Raw genomic sequence first — 22,227 nt, forward strand, 5'->3', positions numbered from 1 at the left:
GGCCCTGCCTGAAAAACTTATTAACACCCGAGGTGAGAATCCATCAGGTTTATAGATAAATATAGATACAAACCCTTAATTGGAAAGTTTGCATTTCTTGGGGTGATGCTATAGCGGGCATACGTGTGTGATTGTGTGCACTGTCAAACTGGAAAACTTAGGTTTAGTCTGTGCTTTAAAGGGGTCATATGATGCTTTTTTAAAGATCATTATTTTGTGTATTTGGTGTATTACAGAAAATCTGAATTTCAAATAATGCTGTTCTTCTGTTCAGTAAGAATCTTGGGAAAAAATGCATCAGTTTAAAAAAAAAATGTTTTCAGAACACGTGTGTGTGTGTGTGTGTGTGTGCGCGCACTGGTTTGGGGGGTTTATGAGGACACAAATTTGTATAACGACATGGGTATGACACAGGTATTACAATATGAAGTTGGTTTATGAGGACACTACCTGTGTCCCCGTAATTCAGAAGGCTTTAAAAACATGCTAAATGGTGTTTTTTTGAAAATTTTAAAATGCACAAAATTTCCTGTGAGGGGTAGGTTTAGGTGTAGGGTTGGTGTAGGGCGATAGAAAATACAGTTTGTACAGTATAAAAACCATTACGCCTGTGGAGAGTCCCCCGTAAACGACCAATCCCAACATCTGTGTGTGTATATATACAGAATACAGTTTTTACAGTATTTATGATGAAAAAATGCAGTCTTGGTGAGCATAAGGGATTTCATTCAGAAACCCAAAATTTTGACCTCACGGCACTGTTATTGTCTGCATAAGCACTCTAAACATGAACATGTATACATGCAGCTCATATGATACCCTCATGTCTGTTTCCACATAATTTAATAATTAATAATTAATAATAATAATAATTTAATAATTATAATAATAATTTATGCATTTAGCAGACGCTTAAAGCGACTTACAGTGCGACCCCTTTAAATAGGTAGGTATAAGTAAAGAGAGGTATAGGTAAATAAATAGGTATTTATAAGTAAAGTTATACTGCACACAGACACAAAAAAAAAACTGAGATTATGCTATTTATTTATAGTATATATGTAGCATAATTCTTAAAAAAAAAAAAACCTTCAAAGGTATATATATATATATATATACTTTTTTATATGAAATGATGAAATGGATTTAATAATAATAATAATAACAAACACTATAATAACATGGAAAAAAATCTAAATTTCCAAAAATTCTGCAGGGTCCCAATTGCTTAAAAATCATGTCCAAAACTCACCATGGAAGAGAGATTGTATCTTTCATGTATAATGTTTTGTCGTATAACACCAAGCATTGACAGCCTGTTTGCAAATTAATTTTTGGTTAAATAGTGTGGATGTGTTTGTACTGAGCTCACTGTTCTCCTCTAAAACACAGGTTTTTCATCTCTGTTTCGGATGAGGGGGACAGCTCTGTTGGCATGGCAGATCAGAGATGCATCTCCCGTAGCGACAGAAGAGCTCTAAAGTCCAACCGCGGCTTCGTCACCCTGTCAAATCAAATCAAATGTTAACAGCACAACACCTAAACAACCTCACAAACAGCAGCTATGTCTGGATCACACACTGCTTTAGCCAAGTTCCTCATTAACTGGACTAATTACTGCAATTAAATGGGCGTAATTCTAACGCAATGCTCTACCACTGAGCCACAGGAACATTATAATTATGTCAATATAATGTTTAATTGCATGTTAAATATTGCAATTATTGTTGCAAATATTTGTACCAAATGACTTGTACCAAATATTTGAACATTACCATAATTGCACAAGAAATGCACTGAAGGGTAAATGCTGATCATAGTATAATAACATTTTAAAAATGTGTTTTCATGAGTCCTTAGAGCTGATCTCGACATATTCATATCTGGTAATTATATACCACTGTGTGTTTTTTCCCCTCTTTTCTCAGACTACCCAGATTATGGTGAGTTTCTCCCTCCCTTTAATTGTTTACTGCATGTATTTTTGTAACTTATTCGTTAGGTTTGTTTATCATAAAACAAAGAATGATTTAGAAACAAATAATTTGGTCTATGCACTGAACAAACAACTATCCTCCAAACAATTACCTTGGCCTTATTCTCAGATGGCCGGCCGCCATATTTGGGCATGCTGTTATTAGACCTGTTTTGTATTTTTGGCATAAAGTGACCGATATCTGTCAGTATGGGAGAAAAATCAGATCCTTTTCCACAAGAAACTGTCCGAGGGACAATTACTGACCTTCACGAGAAAGTTTCTTACACTGATATCACCTTAATTTACCATATTTTATCAAGTTGAGGCACAGAAACTGTGCAAATGACAGACTGATACTGTCAGAGCTCTGGATGAAGTTAGATGACTGTAGTGTGGAGTATCAGGCCATACACACAGGCCCTCCATCGAGGTAAAAAACAGAAAAATAAGAACAGCCTAAGGGTTTGGTTCGATACTATATGAATAATAGCGGCGGCTTAATCTACGATCGGACTCACTGTCGAAATGGCAGTAACCTTGCAACAGTCTAATCAAACAGTATTTGCCCCAAGACATATTTAGTGAATAATCCCCAACAGTTCTCTTAAAACCAGCGTTGTGTAGTCCTGCTCCTGGAGGGCCACCTTCCAGCAGAGTTTAGCTCCAGCCCTGATTAAACACACCTGAACCAGAAAATCAAGGTCTTTGGATACTGGAAACTTCCAGGCTGGCATGTTGGAGATAAATTCTGCAGGAGAGTGGCCTTCCAGTAGCAGAATTGGACATTTGTGTCTTAAAACAGTTACTCTGAGTAAACACAAAACATCCATCGCCTTTTAAAGGCTGGTTTGACGAAACCAATTAAGTTATGGCCTGTTTTATTAACAAGTCTGTAGATTCGTAGTTAGTAGTGAAAATTAATTGAAAATGACATGGAGGGGAAATCAAATCTATGCTGCTTATACAGTGGCTCCAATATGTATGTAAGCTACAAATATATTTTAAGTCATTTTAAATGATAAAACATTATCATGCATATACTGTACATATACCTTTCAAAATAAAGATAAACAGAATTTGTACATTTTTGGTTGTCAAATGTTAATTGGAATGGTGATTTAAAGTATATCTATATTTTGCATTTATATTCTTTTCTAAAAAAAATAAATACATTTCTTTATTTATCGATTGATTGAGTTATTTATTGATTTCACAGCTGGAAATAAACATTTTCAAGATTTTGTGGTTTTACTTTCCCCCCCAAAAGTAAAAAAAATATAAAAACATTTATTCATTCATTCATTCATTCAAAGCTAGAAGTAAACAGTTTCAAGATTTTGAATATAGCAAATGTAAGTTTTTTTTAAAGATTTTTATTATTATTTTTAGTATAACATTAGACATGCAATTTTACATTTTTGTATTAAATTAATTGTATTACATTTTTATCAAATAATTATAATTGTATTAATTGTATATAAACACTATACCATTCAAATCTCTGGTGTTAATACATTTTTTTTTTTACCTCCCAAAAGAAATTAATACTTCAGCAAGTACGCATTAAACTAATCAAAGCACAAGGTGAAAACATAAGTCATTTACCCATTTTGGGGTCACAGTAATGTACAGTATGTCCATGTGGTATTATTTTATCTTCAAAAGGTTAAAAAATATATTTTCCTTTTTTTCTCTTTCTTTCTTTTTCTGAACACAACTACACTCTTGTTTGTTTTCTAGTGAGTCCGACTCCGACAGCTGTTCCAACCATGACACATCGGCCTGAAGAGGACACTTTTGGCGTGAGTGTTGTTTTTGTCTCCTGAGATCGAAAGCACCCATATGAAGTATAATGAGGTTACTTGAACATCTTGTTCCCAGGAACACACGGCAGAGGTGTTGAAAACAAACTATTCTAAACCATTTTCTTTTTGTTCAGTTTTTTCCCTCACAGTCTACCTCTTATCTGTCGGTTCCCTTGTGGCTTTTATGTTTTACAGCTGCTTAAAAAAGTACTTTTGTTCATCTTTGTGCTATAATTGACTGGAAAGAGATTAAATTCTGATTAAACACACCTGAACCAGAAAATCAAGGTCTTTGGATACTGGAAACTTCCAGGCTGGCATGTTGGAGATAAATTCTGCAGGAGAGTGGCCTTCCAGTAGCAGAATTGGACATTTGTGTCTTAAAACAGTTACTCTGAGTAAACACAAAACATCCATCGCCTTTTAAAGGCTGGTTTGACGAAACCAATTAAGTTATGGCCTGTTTTATTAACAAGTCTGTAGATTCGTAGTTAGTAGTGAAAATTAATTGAAAATGACATGGAGGGGAAATCAAATCTATGCTGCTTATACAGTGGTTCCAATATGTATGTAAGCTACAAATATATTTTAAGTCATTTTAAATGATAAAACATTATCATGCATATACTGTACATATACCTTTCAAAATAAAGATAAACAGAATTTGTACATTTTTGGTTGTCAAATGTTAATTGGAATGGTGATTTAAAGTATATCTATATTTTGCATTTATATTCTTTTCTAAAAAAAATAAATACATTTCTTTATTTATCGATTGATTGAGTTATTTATTGATTTCACAGCTGGAAATAAACATTTTCAAGATTTTGTGGTTTTACTTTCCCCCCCAAAAGTAAAAAAAATATAAAAACATTTATTCATTCATTCATTCATTCAAAGCTAGAAGTAAACAGTTTCAAGATTTTGAATATAGCAAATGTAAGTTTTTTTTAAAGATTTTTATTATTATTTTTAGTATAACATTAGACATGCAATTTTACATTTTTGTATTAAATTAATTGTATTACATTTTTATCAAATAATTATAATTGTATTAATTGTATATAAACACTATACCATTCAAATCTCTGGTGTTAATACATTTTTTTTTTTACCTCCCAAAAGAAATTAATACTTCAGCAAGTACGCATTAAACTAATCAAAGCACAAGGTGAAAACATAAGTCATTTACCCATTTTGGGGTCACAGTAATGTACAGTATGTCCATGTGGTATTATTTTATCTTCAAAAGGTTAAAAAATATATTTTCCTTTTTTTCTCTTTCTTTCTTTTTCTGAACACAACTACACTCTTGTTTGTTTTCTAGTGAGTCCGACTCCGACAGCTGTTCCAACCATGACACATCGGCCTGAAGAGGACACTTTTGGCGTGAGTGTTGTTTTTGTCTCCTGAGATCGAAAGCACCCATATGAAGTATAATGAGGTTACTTGAACATCTTGTTCCCAGGAACACACGGCAGAGGTGTTGAAAACAAACTATTCTAAACCATTTTCTTTTTGTTCAGTTTTTTCCCTCACAGTCTACCTCTTATCTGTCGGTTCCCTTGTGGCTTTTATGTTTTACAGCTGCTTAAAAAAGTACTTTTGTTCATCTTTGTGCTATAATTGACTGGATGGAGATTATATTCTCATCTGAATGTTTTAATAGCGACTCGGGCACCGGCACAAAGAGTGAGCGTGGCCCTCGATTGTTTAGAGGTCCTAATTACGGGGAAAAGCTTTTTGCTTCCGATAGCTTTATTCCAGCACTTTGACTGCATTGATTTATTGTTTATTGTCTTTATTTTGTGTTTATCTGGAGCATTTAGACATTATATTAAGTTGTATGCTTTGTATTTCCCATCTTGGCCGTATCTCTCACAACACCTAACCTGAATTATTATTATAATCTTTTTTTTTTTCTTTGATTTGCTTTGCCCTTCTCTTTTCATGCAATTTATCAAAGCTACCGCTGCCATATACAACTTATGACTCCAATTACATAAACCTCTCATGATTACAGCATCAACATCAATACAAATCACATAAACAAGTCAAAACACGCTTTTTAGGTTTGCTATAAAATTGCATTTTTCCTCCTGTGCGAGACACAAGAGATTAGATAGAAATATTTATTTTACACATTTTAAGTTGCTACTGTGTAGTTATGTCATTCCTGTACTGTAGTTCCCTCGTAAAAAGATTGTCAAAATCATTTTAGATTATAACTTATTATAATAACAAATAAGCTAAAGTTATAGCATGCTAGCATGCTACTGTTTCTGCAGTGTGTAGAATATAAACAGAATGCAAATTTTTCTCTATGCGTACATGTAGAATACCCAGATGACCTACTATATTTGCCAAAATGTGCAACCGAGCATACGATTTCCCACGATGCAATGCGCTTGACTTGACCTTTCATTCCAGTGTGATTAATGAGAATGGAATCAACTTCTTACTAGACTCAGTGCATTTCATTCAGTAATAATTGCTAGGATTATTTCATATTTGTCCGCGCAGGAGAACTTCTCACGAAACATTTCTGCAACAAATACCTTGCCACATGAATTTATTCTTGACCTCGTTCTAATCTGGAGTATTCTAATAAATGAGGTTATCCATTTGCGTAAAACACGCCTAAACCTTCTTCATAAACGCTCAACCTTCTTCTTTACAGCCTTTCGTCACAAATTTGTTAATGAAACCTATTATTTGACCCATTTGCTGCTAGTTAAGCCATTTTTTTTTTGCACAGGCTTTGAATAATAAGTTAAAATAGCTAAACATTTACCATGTGAATTAAACGTGCAGTGTAATGAGACAACGTGACAACAATGTAGGATTTTTCTTTTAATTAGCAGTAAACTGTTTATACTGTGCAGTAAGCAGTATGCTAATATTCAGTTCCAAAAATACAGTAATCCTATATTACTGCTAACCTGCTAGAGCTAAGCTAAGTGCTAACCCGATTTAGGTTGTCATAAGTCTGGCTCTCATCTCATATTTTGGTTCGTCAAATAAATGAAATGTTGTGTTTTCTGCTTCTCTAGGTGTCGATTGCGGTTGGCTTGGCTGGCTTCGCCTGCGTTCTCCTTGTCATTATGTTTGTGCTAATCAACAAATATGGCAGACGCTCAAAGTTTGGCATGAAAGGTAAGCCAGTGTAAACTATTCAGCGGAAACTTGGCATTATTAGTGAAGTGTGACATCAACTGACTCATTTTTAATACCAGAAACTGTTGTTTGTAGGAAGAAGGGAAATGCTAAAACGCTATACACATTTTTTCTATTTTAAGAATTTGCTCTGAATCAATCAAAGTTGAGCTTCTTGGTTTTTGGATATTTTTAATTTTAAAGTATTCAGCGAGGCAAAATCAGGTTGGACTGACCAAATGTTTCTTTGGGAGTTCAGACATGTATGTACATCTTTAATCGTTCATTAAACTGAGTCATAATGGGTGATTTCAAGGAATGATGAGCCTGATGGAGTTTCAGCCACGCTTTTGGTCTCTAAATAGGATTTGTATGTCACTATGCTGAATGGACCCTTGGGTTTGTCTGAAGTCCAAAGCCTATCCTTTGCTGGCGAGCAGTTTGCGGACACTGTAGATAGCCGTCTCCTTGGTTACGTGCTGGGATGGCGGGATGCAAGGCTCAGTCATGCTTTCCTGATTCTCCGATGGGTTTGGCAGGGTTGTTGTTTTCCCCTCTCCTCTCAGAATCCTCCAAAGCGCAGTCGGTTTGGCTAACCATGATGCATTTTGGCTGCTTTTTTAGCCGTAGCAGTGAGAAACAACCCTGTTTTGCATCCCAGCTCTGACATGAAAACCAGAAATTTCAAATTTTCCCCCTTGACACCTCAGTCATTATGAATATGAGTCATCCGGATGTCATTTAATGGCTTAGTAATGAACATTACGTGTGACATGTAGGCCCGTGTGGAACCGTGCAACACCAATTACACTACAACCAACACTAATGCTCATGTATCAAAGGGATAATTAATGTGATGCTTTCGGTCCCTGGAGCCTCTTGCCATGTTGTATTTTTCATTCAGCATCAACTGGGAATGTAATCAGTGGCTCTGTCTAGTGGTAACGGTGTCAGAGTACCCATAAGCCCCTTGTACGGTGCAGACAGAGCTCTAAATGAATGCGTGCCATGTTGGCTGACTGTGTCTTGCCTTGGCACAATGCCACTTTCATTGACAAAGATTACAACAAAAAATTTGGAGGGTTACAGCTCTCAGAAATTAGTAGGAAGTGTAGAGGTCCTTGCTTTGAATGACTTCAGTACATCTGCGGCCGCAGGACATCACTGGTTTCTCACACTGCGCTGGTATGATCTTGGTCCGCTCTTCTTCCACTCTCTTCCACAGTTTCACAACTGTAGTGGGTTTCTTAGCCATAACTTTGTCGCCAAGGATTTTCCAGAGATTTTCAATCGGGTTTAGATCAGGGCTCTGCACTTGGGCTTCAGTCTTTCCTCAGTTTGGCCGAACAAAATGTTTCCCATCAGACCCAAAAAAATTTAACTTGCATCACTAAAGTGAACTTTGGACCAGTTCTCCTCTCTCCACAACCTGTTCCTCAGCAATTGTGAGCTTAGCCTTTTGATTATTTCTGCTGATGAGAGGCTTCGTCACTGCAGAGTGCGCTTTCAATCTGACTTCTCTTAAATGTGCCGAGACAGATCCTTACCCTGCTCATCGCTGAACTGGCAAGCAATTCCAGCTGCACTGTTGAACCGATTCCCCATTGAGAGTCTCTGCATTATCCTGTCCTCTCATGCAGTTGTCTTAACGTGGACGACCAGCCTTTTAGGGGGGGCTTCAATTAATTAGTGTCATTGTAAACCAGCAATATTTGAGAAATTACAGATTTAGAAAGACAGACTTCTCTTGCAATGGCTGAAAGGGTCATCCCTTTGGCCTTCATCTGGACAACCTGCTGTCGGAGGGTTTCAGTCACCTTAGAGAGGCCCCCCATCTTGCAATCCCAGTGAAAATTTGAGGAATGCTACCAGTCAAATAGGGTTTGTCAGATAATTAAGGAAATTAGCACCATGTGCCAGATTAACACCAATAACTTGGAGGTATTTGTAAGTGTTCTCTAATTTTGATCAGAGTTCTTTTTTCAAATATCTCATTTAAGTTTTGTTTTTTTTATTCTGTGCTTCAGAATACAATTAATTAAAGAAATATGCTTAAAAAATGGCCCTTCTACTCCTGTTAGGATAACTTCAAATAGGACTAAGCAGTGACCTTGAAATTGAGGAAATTATAGGTTGTTCTCTAATTTTGATCTCCACTGTATTTTATATAATTACAATTTTACTTTTAGTTATTTATTGTATGAAATCAATACGTTTCATATTGAGAGATTAATTCACATAATAATTCATGAGAAAATACAAAGTACATGTTTTATTTTCACTTTTGGCTCTTTTTAAATATAAATAATTTTCATATTAAAATATATCATTGCCAGTTAAAAAAATAAATATATATTTTTAATATATATTTACAATAAATTACAATTATATATTTTTTTACAAATATATTTTATGTTTACTTCTGTATATTCTAAAAAGTTTTTTAATAATAAAAAATTAACATGATACTAATTAATATTCGATTACTGTTTTAAAAAATATATATATTTATGAATTTAGATTTTCGCAACTCCCTCATTCTGCTAAATGCTGCTATATTATAAGACTTCATTTCTTGGACTTGTGCCTACTTTGGCCCTCAAGTCTGACCTCAAAGCCGTAAGTGCCTGGGGATAAAATGTGTCCTACTGTCACCCTATTCAGCGATTTTATTATTCCTTTATTCAAAATCAGACAGTAGCCCTTTCTGTCGGACTGTCTCGGCTGAGAGCGGTGGAAAAAGCTGTTTGTTCTCTGGTATTGAGACTTTACATTATTCTTTTGGTTCTCATCCAATGCAATGAATGAGAGTTGTTCATATGAACTGAGGCGTAAATAATCTTAATCTACTTCTGTGGTGAAAGAAAAAGATTCAGCCAGTGAACGCACAAAGTCCTTCAAAAAAAAAAAAAAAATTTTCTGAAGTACTTGTCAAAATGAAGCTGTTCGGTTAGATAGCACTTTTTGTCTTCATTTTGGATGTTATTGGAGGTACAGTACATGACTTTCTATGTTGTGTCCTCAAATGCTTCCTCGTGGAGACCGAAGGAAAGATATCTGGAGAGATATTAGTCCAGTCTTTGTTCACCTGCAAGTGCTACCTGGCTTCGCTGGCTCTCTATAGCAGGACCGCAGGGTGTTTAAAGCTCCCTGTCTCCTGATTCTTATTCCAGCCCACATCTTGCGTTAAACTTTCTCTGAGGGCTCGCAGTGAGATCCCATTATTACCATCTTAAATCTGACAGCAGGGCTCTCACACAAATGGAAAAAGCTTTTTCTCTCTCTCTCATAGAAGTCCTTACATTTGAGAAAGAATATGTGTGTAAAGTATATATGTGTGTATATGAGAGATCTGTAGCTCCAGTGCCTGCATTCATCCTTCTGGTTCAATAAAATAGACAGCTGTAGTTTTCCACTTCCAAACTTAATTTCTGTGGAGATGGAGCTCAAATGCTTTGCTTCAGGTTACTTGTGGCAGTCTATTTAATTTGACTCAAAGCATATTGCTAATTAAAGACTAATTGATCCAAAAACATCAATAGCATATCACACTTCCTGTGATTTATGTATATCTGCTTGATTTTTGTTGCTTTTTTTACCCTTTGGTGAAGTTTTTTCCCTCAAAGACTTCCGTGGTGTCTCAGTCAATTAAAAGTGTGTTTGAAATGGATGCCACTCCGCTTTGTATAAAGAATGATTAACTCAACCCCATCAGAGATCTCTTTTACAAGTCTAAGGCATGGATTCATGAGCCATGGATTATTATCTGGTGTAATGAATGATTTGGAAGTTCATCCCTGAGATGCTTAATTGTTGAGTAGAAATAATGGTGGTGAGAGTTATTATGCTGCGACAGAGAATGAAAGAAAAAACTATTAAATACAGATGTATCTGAAGTAGTATTAAACATTAACTTGTTTTATTATTTTAATGAATCCGTTTATATATTTATAACATTGTTTCATTATTATTTTTATTAAACGTTTATATATTTATTGATTTTGCAATTATATATTTAAGATAATAATAATAATAATAATAATAACAATAATAATTATTATTAATAATAATAATAATATTATTATTGTTGTTATTATTATTGCTGTGATTGTTCTTATTTGAACAAATTAGTGTTTTATTATTTTGTTTATTTATTTTTATTATTTACTTATCACAATTTTTTATTTTATTAATTACTTATCACAGATTATTATTATTATTATTATTAGTAGTAGTAGCAGTACTAATAAGAGTATTATTGCTGTTGTTGTGGTTATTTCAGTACATTTATATGGAATTATATTATATGTAATATATGTAATTAATAATTGTTAACAATTTTTATTATTGTAATTATTTAATGAAATCTGCTTAAAGATTCATAATTTTGAAGTGTTTTATGTATTTATAATAAGAATAAGTATATATTTATTTATTTATTTTTAAATAAACATGAGCCTCTTATGATGAGGATGACAGTCCTGCTTGGCCAAGACTCTGTGCTACATTTGGTGAGAAACGGCTCCAATAATTTCTCCAGGCAGTTGTTTGGTCCCTTTTAAAATATGTTAGCATTTATGCTAGCAGCACTGTGATACAAAACATGCCAAATTGCTTCATCTCAAGCTTTAGTTCTTTCAGGGATTGACCCATGAGCACAAATGACAAATGGTGCTGTAGACCTCCTAGTTTCATTTTCCTCATCTATACTGCTCCAGTGTATCTAATGAGAGATTGTGCGCTAGCAGAACCCTGATTAAACTTAAGTTAGTGTGATACCAGTTGGAGATTGTTTATCCTGCGTTTTTACTTCTAACATGCAGTATGCTTGATTTATTTGTGTTCGTGTTATAATTACCGATCTTTTTGAAAAGCATAATGAAGAGGAGATGAGGAAGAGGACCAGTGTGCGACCTCATTTGTTCTCATTGACAAGGGTGGTAATCGGTGATCGATTGTAGATGGCTGAACTGCAGTGGCTACAGGCACCCAATCTCTCCCAACACACACACACACAAACATCAGCTTTCCTCAGTTCTGGTCTTGCTGCTTCACAGAAGTGATTTGATTCTGACCTCACCAGGTGTAGTGCTGAGTTTGCTTTACTGTGAAATCTGCCATATAAAGCATTTCTTTATGTTTCTGCCTTTGTAGCTGGGCCCATTTTCTTGTCGCACCGTCAAACAAATGTCTTTCTTTAGGTTCTTTGTTTGTTCTTCCTACTTGTGTTTTCTTCCAACTACCTTGCTTTCTTTTTACTCTTCCCCTTTGCAGCTTTTTCTGTTTCTTCCTACTGTACTTTCAGTGTCCCTTCCCTCCTACATTATTTTCTTCCTTCCTATGCCATATTCTTTCTTTCTTTCTTTCTTTCTTTCTTTCTTTTTCTCTTTCTTTCTCTTTCTTTCTTTCTTTCTTATTTCTTTTTCTTTTTTTGTACTTCCCTTCCCTTCCCTTCCCTTCCCCTCCCCTCCCCTCCCCTTTTGATTCTTGGTGGGCTTGGAACCACATTCATATTTTACGTGCGTCCATTTTTATCTGATGTAACGATTCCAACTGGCTGTGCCATTTCAGAGTTCAGCACCTTCCCTTTAGGGAATGCAGAGATTCATCTGGTGATAACATCGGAAGAAGAAGGGAGGAAAAAGGGGCTTTTAAAACAAAAAGAACAAGACAAGAGAACAAATGATTCTATTAAGCATCCACTCCTTGTCGTCCTTCAACTATAGATTCCCTGCCCAAAGGGCGAATGGAATAAAATTATTTTTTTCCCCCTCTTAGCAGTGGCCTTGTATCTAAATAAAATCTCATTCTTTGCCCAGGAAGCTTTAGGTGATGCTTAATTTGAACCAGAACAATGTAATGACATTAGCATTGTGTAATTATAAAGCAAATGCAAGGTTTTCCATCTTTCCAGAGCACTGAGTGTGATATTCTTGGCTTTTCTTTTGAATAAAGGCATATGTCATACTGTTGGCGTCTGCATCCAATTAAATTTACAAAAGTGATCTGATATACATACACTGTAATAATAAAGGTCTAAAAATAAAGGTATGAAAGCTGTCACTGGGGCAGCACCTTTTCAAAAGGTACACCTTTGGACCTAAAGGGTCCATACCTTAAAGGTACATATTAGAACCTAAAGTGTACATATTAGTACAAAAGCGTACCTTTTGAAAAGGTACTGCCCCAGTGACAGCTTTCGTACCTTGTTTTCTGAGAGTGTAGAAAGCATATTAAATGGAAGTAAAGTGTCTACTTTAATGTTTCCAATAACTTTTGTGAAAATAAAATGTCAAAAATATGTATAATACAATGTAGTGGTATATTAGTTTGGAAAATGGTCCAGCACCTTGTAAAATCAAATTTGCATTTTGTCACAAGTTAAGTAATTCATAAGTTATTCAGAATTGATTTTGCTCCATTGGAATATTGAGGTACACATTTACAGAAAGCAGCACTGTAATAGTGCTGCTTTATAGCAGAATTTGTATTTGCTTCATTTTTATTTTAATTTTTTTCAAATTAAAATTCTGTTGCTTTCCTGTTTAATACTCTGCAGCTGCTTTGAAACAATCTCTATTTTACAAAACGCTATAAACTCAACAAATGGGCTATGTGGCCTGTGGTGTCTACACCTGGGTGCCAATAGTTACTCTATTTTATATCAGTGGTTTCTTGTTTTGACTTTACATGTTGCCTTTGATAAGTGTTTCATGTGACTAATCGTGTCAGACTACTTAAAATCACGATCAATAACACGCTTTCAATCCACCACCATCTCTACCTGCCTCTCTGCCCGCTTGCAGTCGGTTCTCACTCTCTCCACAGTTGATTGGAGTTGCCAGTGATGGCCTGAGCTGCACTGTCATTTGTCACTGTCCATTTTTCTGTGGTGTCTACCTTTACCTCCCATGACCCTCGCCGCGTGAGAGCAGACACCTGCGCTCTGAGAACCGGGCTCCACGTGTCAGTCGGTGAACTGGAGCTGCCAGAGCAGGAGCGGGGCCTGACAGGCAGCGTATTAAACTCTGACACTCACACCACGACTCTCTCCAGTCCCCTCTGTGACTAACCAACCGCTTTCAGACCCCAGCACCTCCACCTTGTCTGCTTCGGTCGTCTTCAGTCTATCCCGGCCCCCATCACCCTCCCACTTTCCCTTCAGCCTCTTGATGCTGGGTGCACTCTCTTCTCTTTTTGCCACATCCACCATCCTAAACGTCTGTCACAAGGATTTTTTCTTTCCTCTGTGCACCATTACCTATGTAGCGCTGAAGGGCGATTAGTACACACCAGTGAAACAAAGTATATCACTCCTGACTGGCTCTTAGCCATGGAAGCCTGAACCAGAGGGGGGAGGAGTGGCACAGCTCAGAGTGCTGATGTAAGTCTATTGCACCACTGAATACAATTCCATCTCAGGGATTTTGTGAGTTTTTACATTTATTTATTAACACATAAACATCCATACAATTTTGTGTGTGTTCTAGGCAATTATATAAGATTGTGTTATGTTTATGCCAGGACTTTAAATTACAAAATTAAAAAAGAAGAGCACTGATCAATAACCAGGATTAATATCTTATATAAGGCATTTATATTGTTTTGGCAGACATTTAAATGCAATTAAATGGCCATCGATTGTATATTTAACAGCCTATTGAAGACTGACATGCCTGTATGTCTTATTTTGAAAGCAATGAATATGTCAAACTGGCCAGACAAATTTATAAACCACGTAGAAAAATCTAGACAAATCTTAAATAAAATGTTTTATTCAATAAAATGCAAAACTGGAGTGATTTATCTACCCAGTTACATATCGGTCAGCTCACCAACATTGGTAGCATGCTGCCAAGAAGCTATGCATTAAACTAGACATGTCCTGCTGTATACATCATAGCAAAAAGCTCCTTAAAGCCAGATGTATTTGTACGAAACAAGAAAATGCTGCATTCAGATCAGCTCCTTCTCAGATCTATCTATCTCCATGTGCAGGGCTTAAGAGGAGAGCATGGCACCGTTTTCCATCGCCCGCAGGCCTCGTTCCCATCTGCCATCGTTTCCTTGCTCTGAAACAAAACAGGAGCCCCTCAGACCCTTTTATTTATTTACTGTATGGCAGTTAAAGATAGATGAGAAGAACCCTGGAGAATCTGGCTCCCCTTCACTGTCACCGTCCTAGAAATAGAACAGAGCGATGAAGGGGCAGAGCCTTCGTAATCGCCACAGTATCAAAGACAGGGCCTCAATGAAAAGAAGGCAGACTGAGGAGGCTTCTGGGACTCCATGGGCGAGCTACTCCATCTGAGCTTCTGCCAGGGTCGTCCTGGGAATGTGTTGGCACTGCTTTCGCAGGGCTTGACTGCTCGTTATATCTTAGTACATCCATATAACAAAAATCTCTTTCAGATTTGGAGCACTGACTGATGCCGAATAGGGAGTGTTTTTATTTTTTTGTTCCCATGAGGAATTCAAAGACGAGGGAATTGCATCAGCAGTTAGAAAACTTGTGAGTTGGTTAACTTAGTACATTTTCCAAGACTGTTCACTATTAGTTTACCAGTGCAATTTGTTACTACTAAATTGTTCTAAAATGTACAGTATGAAGCGCTTTCATTTGTAGCGCTGGGAAGTCTGAATCATTATAGTGAATCAGTTTGTTCTGATTCAATTCTTGGAGGGCCCAGAGCTCTGCAGAGTTTTGTTCCAACCCTGCTCCAACACACATTTTCAAATAAGCCTGACGGACTTGATTAGTTGGATCATGTGTTTAATTAGGGTTGAATCGAAACTCTGCAGGGCTCCGGCCTCTTCTGTCTTATATGTAGCTCAATAAATTTTGATTCATTCTAGTGAATCGGTTCATCCTAAATGTCCTCTTTCTCATTTGTAGCACTGGAAAGATTCATTCATTCTAATGAACTGGTTCATCCTAAATGATCGTGTCTCTAATATGTAGTGCTGGAATGTTAGATTCATTCTAGTGAATCAGTTTGTTCTAAATGGTTCTTTCTCATATGTATTGTTAAAATATTTGATTCATTCTAGTGAACTGGTTTGTTCTAAATGGTCCTCTTTCATATGTAGCGTTGGAATATTTGATTCATTCTAGTGAATTGGTTTGTTCTAAATGGTTCTCTCTCTCTCAAATGTAGTGTTGGAATGTTTTATTTATTCTTTAAAATTTTGTTCTAAATGGTCCTCTCTCTCTCTCATATGTAATATTTAAAAATCAGTTTAATTCTAGTAAATCTGTTTAATCAGACAGTCTATGTAAATGAAGAGATTCACAAATGAGTTACTCATTCAAGTCCTTGTACTACAGTATGTACTATATTTTGAACTTGGTTTTTGGAAATTAAGGTGTTCTACATAAGTAGCTATTTATTAGCAGTTTGCTACCTTTTTTCGTTGAATAGTTAACTACTTTTTAAAAGCATTAGCTTGAATGTATTTTGTCTAAATGATGATTAGCTTTTAGATACACTTTCAAAATAGCTTCCCCAGCACTGTTAATTTAGTTGAACTTTCTAAAGCACTGCATTGATTTTCATTCCAAACTAATTTAGTTCAGCTCGAAGAATTATGCTTTAAAAAAGTAAGGCCAAAGGCGGGATGCAGATTTGCGCTGTGTCGCTAGGCTTCGAATGGCCATGCGTTTAAAGACTTTCACCCAAATATATGGGCATAAAACAGGCTGTTCTGCTCGCTCCCCTAAGGAAAGCAGTCTTCAGCAAATGTTCATTAGCATTTTAATTGGATGCTTAAAGATATACATAATTATGGGTTCCCTTGCAGAAAAGTGAATGTTTAAGTACTGTCTTATAGCGCTAAACAGCTGTATATCCACTTGTACTTAGGCGATCAGTGTTGCTTGGCGCTATATGTAAAGGTGGAGCTGAGTCAGGAACAGGTAGCTTGGACAGATGAATGGTCTTGGAAATTCAGCACTTTTTTTGCTATGCTAAAATGTAGCGGATAATGAGGCACTTGAGTTCACTTATGGGGTAAGTAGTGTGGCTGCTGCATTTGATATTCTGTTTGTCATAATTTGTGGTTGGGTTTTTATTTATTTATTTATTTATTTTGCTTGCATCAAGCATGTTTTTTTTCTCAGCATGCAGATAAGAAAACAGTTTTTCCTTGCTGTTTATATAACTATGAAGTGTGCACTGTAGTATGTATTCTTACATATACATATGTGTATATTATATATACATACATATATATATATATATATGTATATGTATATGTGTGTGTGTGTGTGTGTGTGTATAAATAATATACAACAGTTTATTTTTTATTCGCACAATTTTGGCGACTCGAATCATTTTTCAATGATTCACTCAACTGATTCATCCAGTGTCTTTTTGAGTGAGTCATTGAATTAATATTATTATATATACACTATTACTGTGATTATTTGTGCTGCTTTATATATTATTTTTTTTAAATAGTTTCAAAGTAACAGACAATATTGTGTTTAAAACATAAGTTACTCAATATTGACTTATTGTGTGCTGTACAAATCAATATTTCACTCAGAGTCTTCTTGAATATGAACACATTTGGACAACAGCACTCTTGCTTGTGTGATACTGCCTCAATATACATACAGAAAATGTGTTGGACATTGCAATCTAAAATGTTACCCACAATCCCTTTCACTTTTAATCCACAAATAGAGCTGCAACTATGACATAGGAGTTATGAAGTTTTCTTGGCACCGCAGTGACATGCTACTATAAAGAAAAAGTGTCTCTGTTGACGTCTGGTGCCACATAGACAAGGAAAACGCCTCAGAAGGTTTTGAAATCCTGTGACAGTGACCGTTAAAATGGTAGATCCTCGGCCAGAGACGTGTCTTCTTATGTAAAGAGATCTGATGGCAAGCTTTGTTCAGCCCTGCTTTAGAACGCTTCAAACAGGCAGGCGTGAAGCGACCCAAAAGAATCCACAGTCCTCAGCTTTCAAGACAGCAGGTTAATTGGTGAATATCTCTAGCTTGGCTAATGTCTGAGTGTTGTTTAAAGAAGAAACATGGGTGGAACTTTCCTCATAAGGAAGTTCAACGGCTGCTTTGATGGTATGTTTATGCTAGTTCTCTGCAGGCCGTTCGGTTTCTTGTACATGGTGCTGCTTCACAGCAGACCAGTGTTGAGGGGCACATGGGAAATTCAACAGAAATGTATGATGAAACTAATTATGCTGCATTCAAAGGAACTTCAGCATGTTGTATTGGTCTGTGCTTTGCTTTTTTGGGGGGAAACTTTCAGACAGCTTTCTTCAGTTAGAGCTAATGCTGTTTCATCATGTAATGGTAATGAAAGCGAGGGAGGATGAGGGTTTGAAAGTTTTGTTAAACTTGAGTTGATTCCTACAGTAATTAATGGTATTCAGCAGATAATACAAGTATATCTTATTTTAACTCATACCTCAGGCAAAAACATTGACAGCTAAACCAAGAGAGTAACATGAGGGATGTCACAAACAATGTCTAACACGTTAATTCCAGCGTTAAGTGAAGTTTTCTTGCTGAAATCAAACTATTCCATAAAGTAATGAAAAGACAGCCAATCAGAACATATTTAAAATACGGCTATATGGACCCTCCGGCTGATTCATTCAAGAACACAACCAGTTTTCATGAGTGGCATTCAAATCATTCAATTGTTCAAAAATGCCGATTCATTCAGTGAAACATGTGAAATTTATTTATTTATTTATGCTAAGAACAAAATAATAAAATAACAATAAAATTAAATTAAATTAAGTAATCATAATAATAATGATAATAATAATATTACATATTGTAAAAAGGGGCATAATATGTCTCTAAAATATTTTTTAAATGTTGTTATTCCTCTTCTTCTTCCTTATTATTATTATTATCATTATTATTATTAATTAATAATAATTATCATTTATTATTATATTATTATTAAACTATGATTAATGCTAATAACAAAATAAAAGAATAAGATTAATTAAATTAATAATAATAATAATAAAATAATTCTTCTTCTGCCTAACAAAGCGCTCTTCATAAACCTGCTTTCTGCCATCATCTGGATATTTTAGCTGCAGTGTTTTCATCAGCATGTGTAGATGCCCTCAGGTTGGAGTTGAGTTCTCCTGTGACTGGCCTGCGCACTGGGCCGGTGTCCTCATTGGATGGGGCCTCTGGATGGTTCTCTCCCTGGGGCTCCCCTCAAATGAGTACTCTGGCTTCTTAATGTTTCATGAGGGGATCTTTCAATTTTTAAGTAGCTGGGAATAATTGTTGTGTAATCACAAGCCATCTTCCTTAATTATTCATTTGTGAAGATTGGGAGAGGCACAGTAAAGGAGGCGGGGGAGAAAAGGATGGATGGCAGGAAAAATAGAGGGATAAAAAAGTGGCAATTGTGGGTTGATGGATAAGGATAAATGAATCCACTGAGAGCCACTTCCTGTGCTCCGCCTTCGGTTCACAGCTCTGTCTTTAATGGCCCCCAGCCAGCCGGAGGACGTTAACTCTTATTTTGCTGTATTTTTAAACCTGGCCAGGAATTATGGACTTTTCCGTTATTGGATTTCCCATTAAAGCTCGACTCTGCAGGTTGTCAATGAACAAGGATTCATTCCCAGTCTTTATGAGACGCTAAGCTATCTCTGGGGTAAAAGTACTCCAACCGAGTGTGCATGATGTTTACTAATTGGGTTTAAAACTGAGGTTGGGTTCTGCTTCTTAAAGTGCCCCTATTATGGGTAATGAAAGGTTCATATTTTGGTTTTGGGAGTCCCCAACAACAGGTTGACATGCATGCAAGGTCAAAAAACACTTTCATTGTCTTATAATATGCATTTATTTTTTCCTTTTTTGCTCAACGACTCCCAAACGATTCGTTTTACGATTCATTTTTCCAAACCCCTCCTTTGCGTCATGCTAAACTGTGGTGATTGGTCTGGTGACCCAGTCTGTTGTGATTGGTCTACTGCGTGCAGCGCATGTCAATAACGGAACGCCCATCACCATTACTTAGCCCACAGCTCGGTGGTAAACACCCAAACAGCCATGGTATATGTGTTAGCCCAATGCAGAAATGTATTGATAAAGCACTGCAGTTTGTACACCAAAGTATTGCTCTATTCTTTATCAGAACTACAAGTAATAACAACGACAAACATTCACTATTCATCGACACATTTCTAGACAGTTGCGAGCGAATAGATATTGCTGTTAGCCGGTTAGACGGAGACCTACAAGCTGCGCGGAGCGAACACAACACACACAACTAAATATGTATTTTGCATGCTACAGTACAGAGTACATGACAGCAGCAGTTTTTAAAAGAATTACTCCACTTTCAGAATAAAAATTTCCTGATAATTTACTCACCCCCATGACATCCAAGATGTTCATGTCTCCCTTTCTTCAGTCGCAAAGAATTGATCAGTCGCACCTTATATAGCGAAACGATCGGTCATTTTCTTAAAAAAAAAAAATTATACACTTTTTAACCACAAATGCTCATCTTCTCTAGCTCTGCGAGGCGCATGCATACTCTGTGTACAACGGTTCAAGTATTCGGTTCGGTATTTTGGATTTTTGCATTTTAAATAGCTTTCTCTAGAACTTTCTGAAAAACTAGACAGCAAGGTATTATACAGTAATATACATTACATACAGTATAACTCAAAAAGTATCTAAGTAAAAGTAATGCATCTTAACTATGGTTACAACTTGTACGTCTTGTTTTTCTCTTATGTCTCTTATGTCATAGTTATCAAGGCACAGGAGGAGCTAAAGTGGTTCCTCACCATTACGTTTGATACTCGGGAAAATTATAAGCAATACCATAGCATGAAACATCTGAGAGCTACCCACACAATGCTAGCTGCTTCTGGAACCAAGTCGTCAAGTAATCATGGCATGGACCCAGGCTAGTCCTTGTGAACGCAGTTGGGGGAACAGGTTCTGGTCCAAGCATGAGCTGTGCTTGTGGAAAAACACCTGTGCTTTCCCTCTCTCTAATGGGCTAGCTGGCACACATTTGAAGGACCTAGCCTCTTGTCAGCAATTAGACACCTGTGCGGCTGTGCATAGGCATGCAAAGGACATACATAATTTGCAGACGTACCATTTGGCTAATTTCACATGGCATCCTTTGTACAGCACGTTCTGTTGCTTCCGAACAAGAGGTCACGTATGCTTCACCCCTTGGGGATCGCTAGACTAACTAGCCTTGTGTGATTTCCAATATGCGATTTCTATATAATGTCAAACACATCTCTAATACAGCTGCCAAAATCCAAACCAGTCCCATATGCTGTAACTAGAGCAGTTACAGTTTAACCTTGTTGCAGTTCATTTAAATGGTTTGCATTTTAAATGTGGAATTTGAGAAGCCCCTAAGTGCTTCTTCACGGCCCGTCAGCAGACCGCAGTGGAGCAGTTTCCTCTTGCCGCACCGTGCATTCATTTAACCTAGAAGGCTGTGGGGACAGAGTGGATAATACCTTAACTAAGAGCCCTTTAAATCGACATCTCGGTAATTAAGTGCTTTTGTTTTGGCCTTGTTTGTTGTATTTATTGCTTCTTGCCGTTGTTTGCCTGCTCTCCATTTAACCAACCATGCAGAATGTACAGTCTGATAATTGAGTTCTGATAATGCAGAATTTTAACATTGTATTATAACAGCTGTTGGCATCTAGAGATGCCGGATAATTTGTGGCACTCGCTAATTAATTGCCCCAAGGGGATTAATAAAGCTCTAAACTAAACTAAGTCTTACGATTTTTCTTTTACTTTACTCTTAGGGTTAGAGATTGGAAAAAAACGTATCCCACATAATTTTTCCCATTGAATAAATCATTAAATTGTACTATGTGACTCTAAGTGATCAGGCTTTTGAGTTATATACAGTATGTATATGTATATAAATGCATATAATAAAACAAATATCTAAACATCTTTGAAACCAGATACATTTACTTGAAATGCAAAACTGAATCAGACCTGTTTTCTTAAATTTTATTTTGTAAATTGAAAACTGTATTACTTTTTCCTAGATTGTATCTTTTTCAAGGATTTTTTTATATTTTCCTGGAAAATCTGACACAAAATGCTTATTAAAATTATGATTATTTGCAGTGCAAGTGTATATGGCGATAAGTTTGCATGTTTTCAAGTTGAGCAATAACAGTAATAAAAAAATTAAAAAAATTAAAAAATATCTATTAAAAGAAAAAAGAAAAAAGAAAAAAAAATATATATATAATATGAAAAATATGAAAAATATA

At 36.1% G+C, this 22,227-nt stretch overlaps 1 protein-coding gene across 1 annotated transcript in view; it reads left to right on the top strand.

The window, feature by feature from the left end:
* The window catches only part of LOC107707526 (NT-3 growth factor receptor-like), a 200,537-nt gene that overhangs the window by 109,773 nt on the left and 68,537 nt on the right, over positions 1 to 22,227 (top strand). The window contains exons 9-11 of the mRNA XM_016511587.1: positions 1,929 to 1,943; positions 3,719 to 3,780; positions 6,837 to 6,939. Coding sequence (XP_016367073.1) covers positions 1,929 to 1,943; positions 3,719 to 3,780; positions 6,837 to 6,939 — 180 coding nt within the window. The remainder of the gene's footprint in view (positions 1 to 1,928; positions 1,944 to 3,718; positions 3,781 to 6,836; positions 6,940 to 22,227) is intronic.

This window comes from Sinocyclocheilus rhinocerous, unplaced genomic scaffold (genome assembly GCF_001515625.1).
Source record: "Sinocyclocheilus rhinocerous isolate Xijiao unplaced genomic scaffold, SAMN03320098_v1.1 scaffold534, whole genome shotgun sequence".
NCBI classification, from domain to species: domain Eukaryota; kingdom Metazoa; phylum Chordata; class Actinopteri; order Cypriniformes; family Cyprinidae; genus Sinocyclocheilus; species Sinocyclocheilus rhinocerous.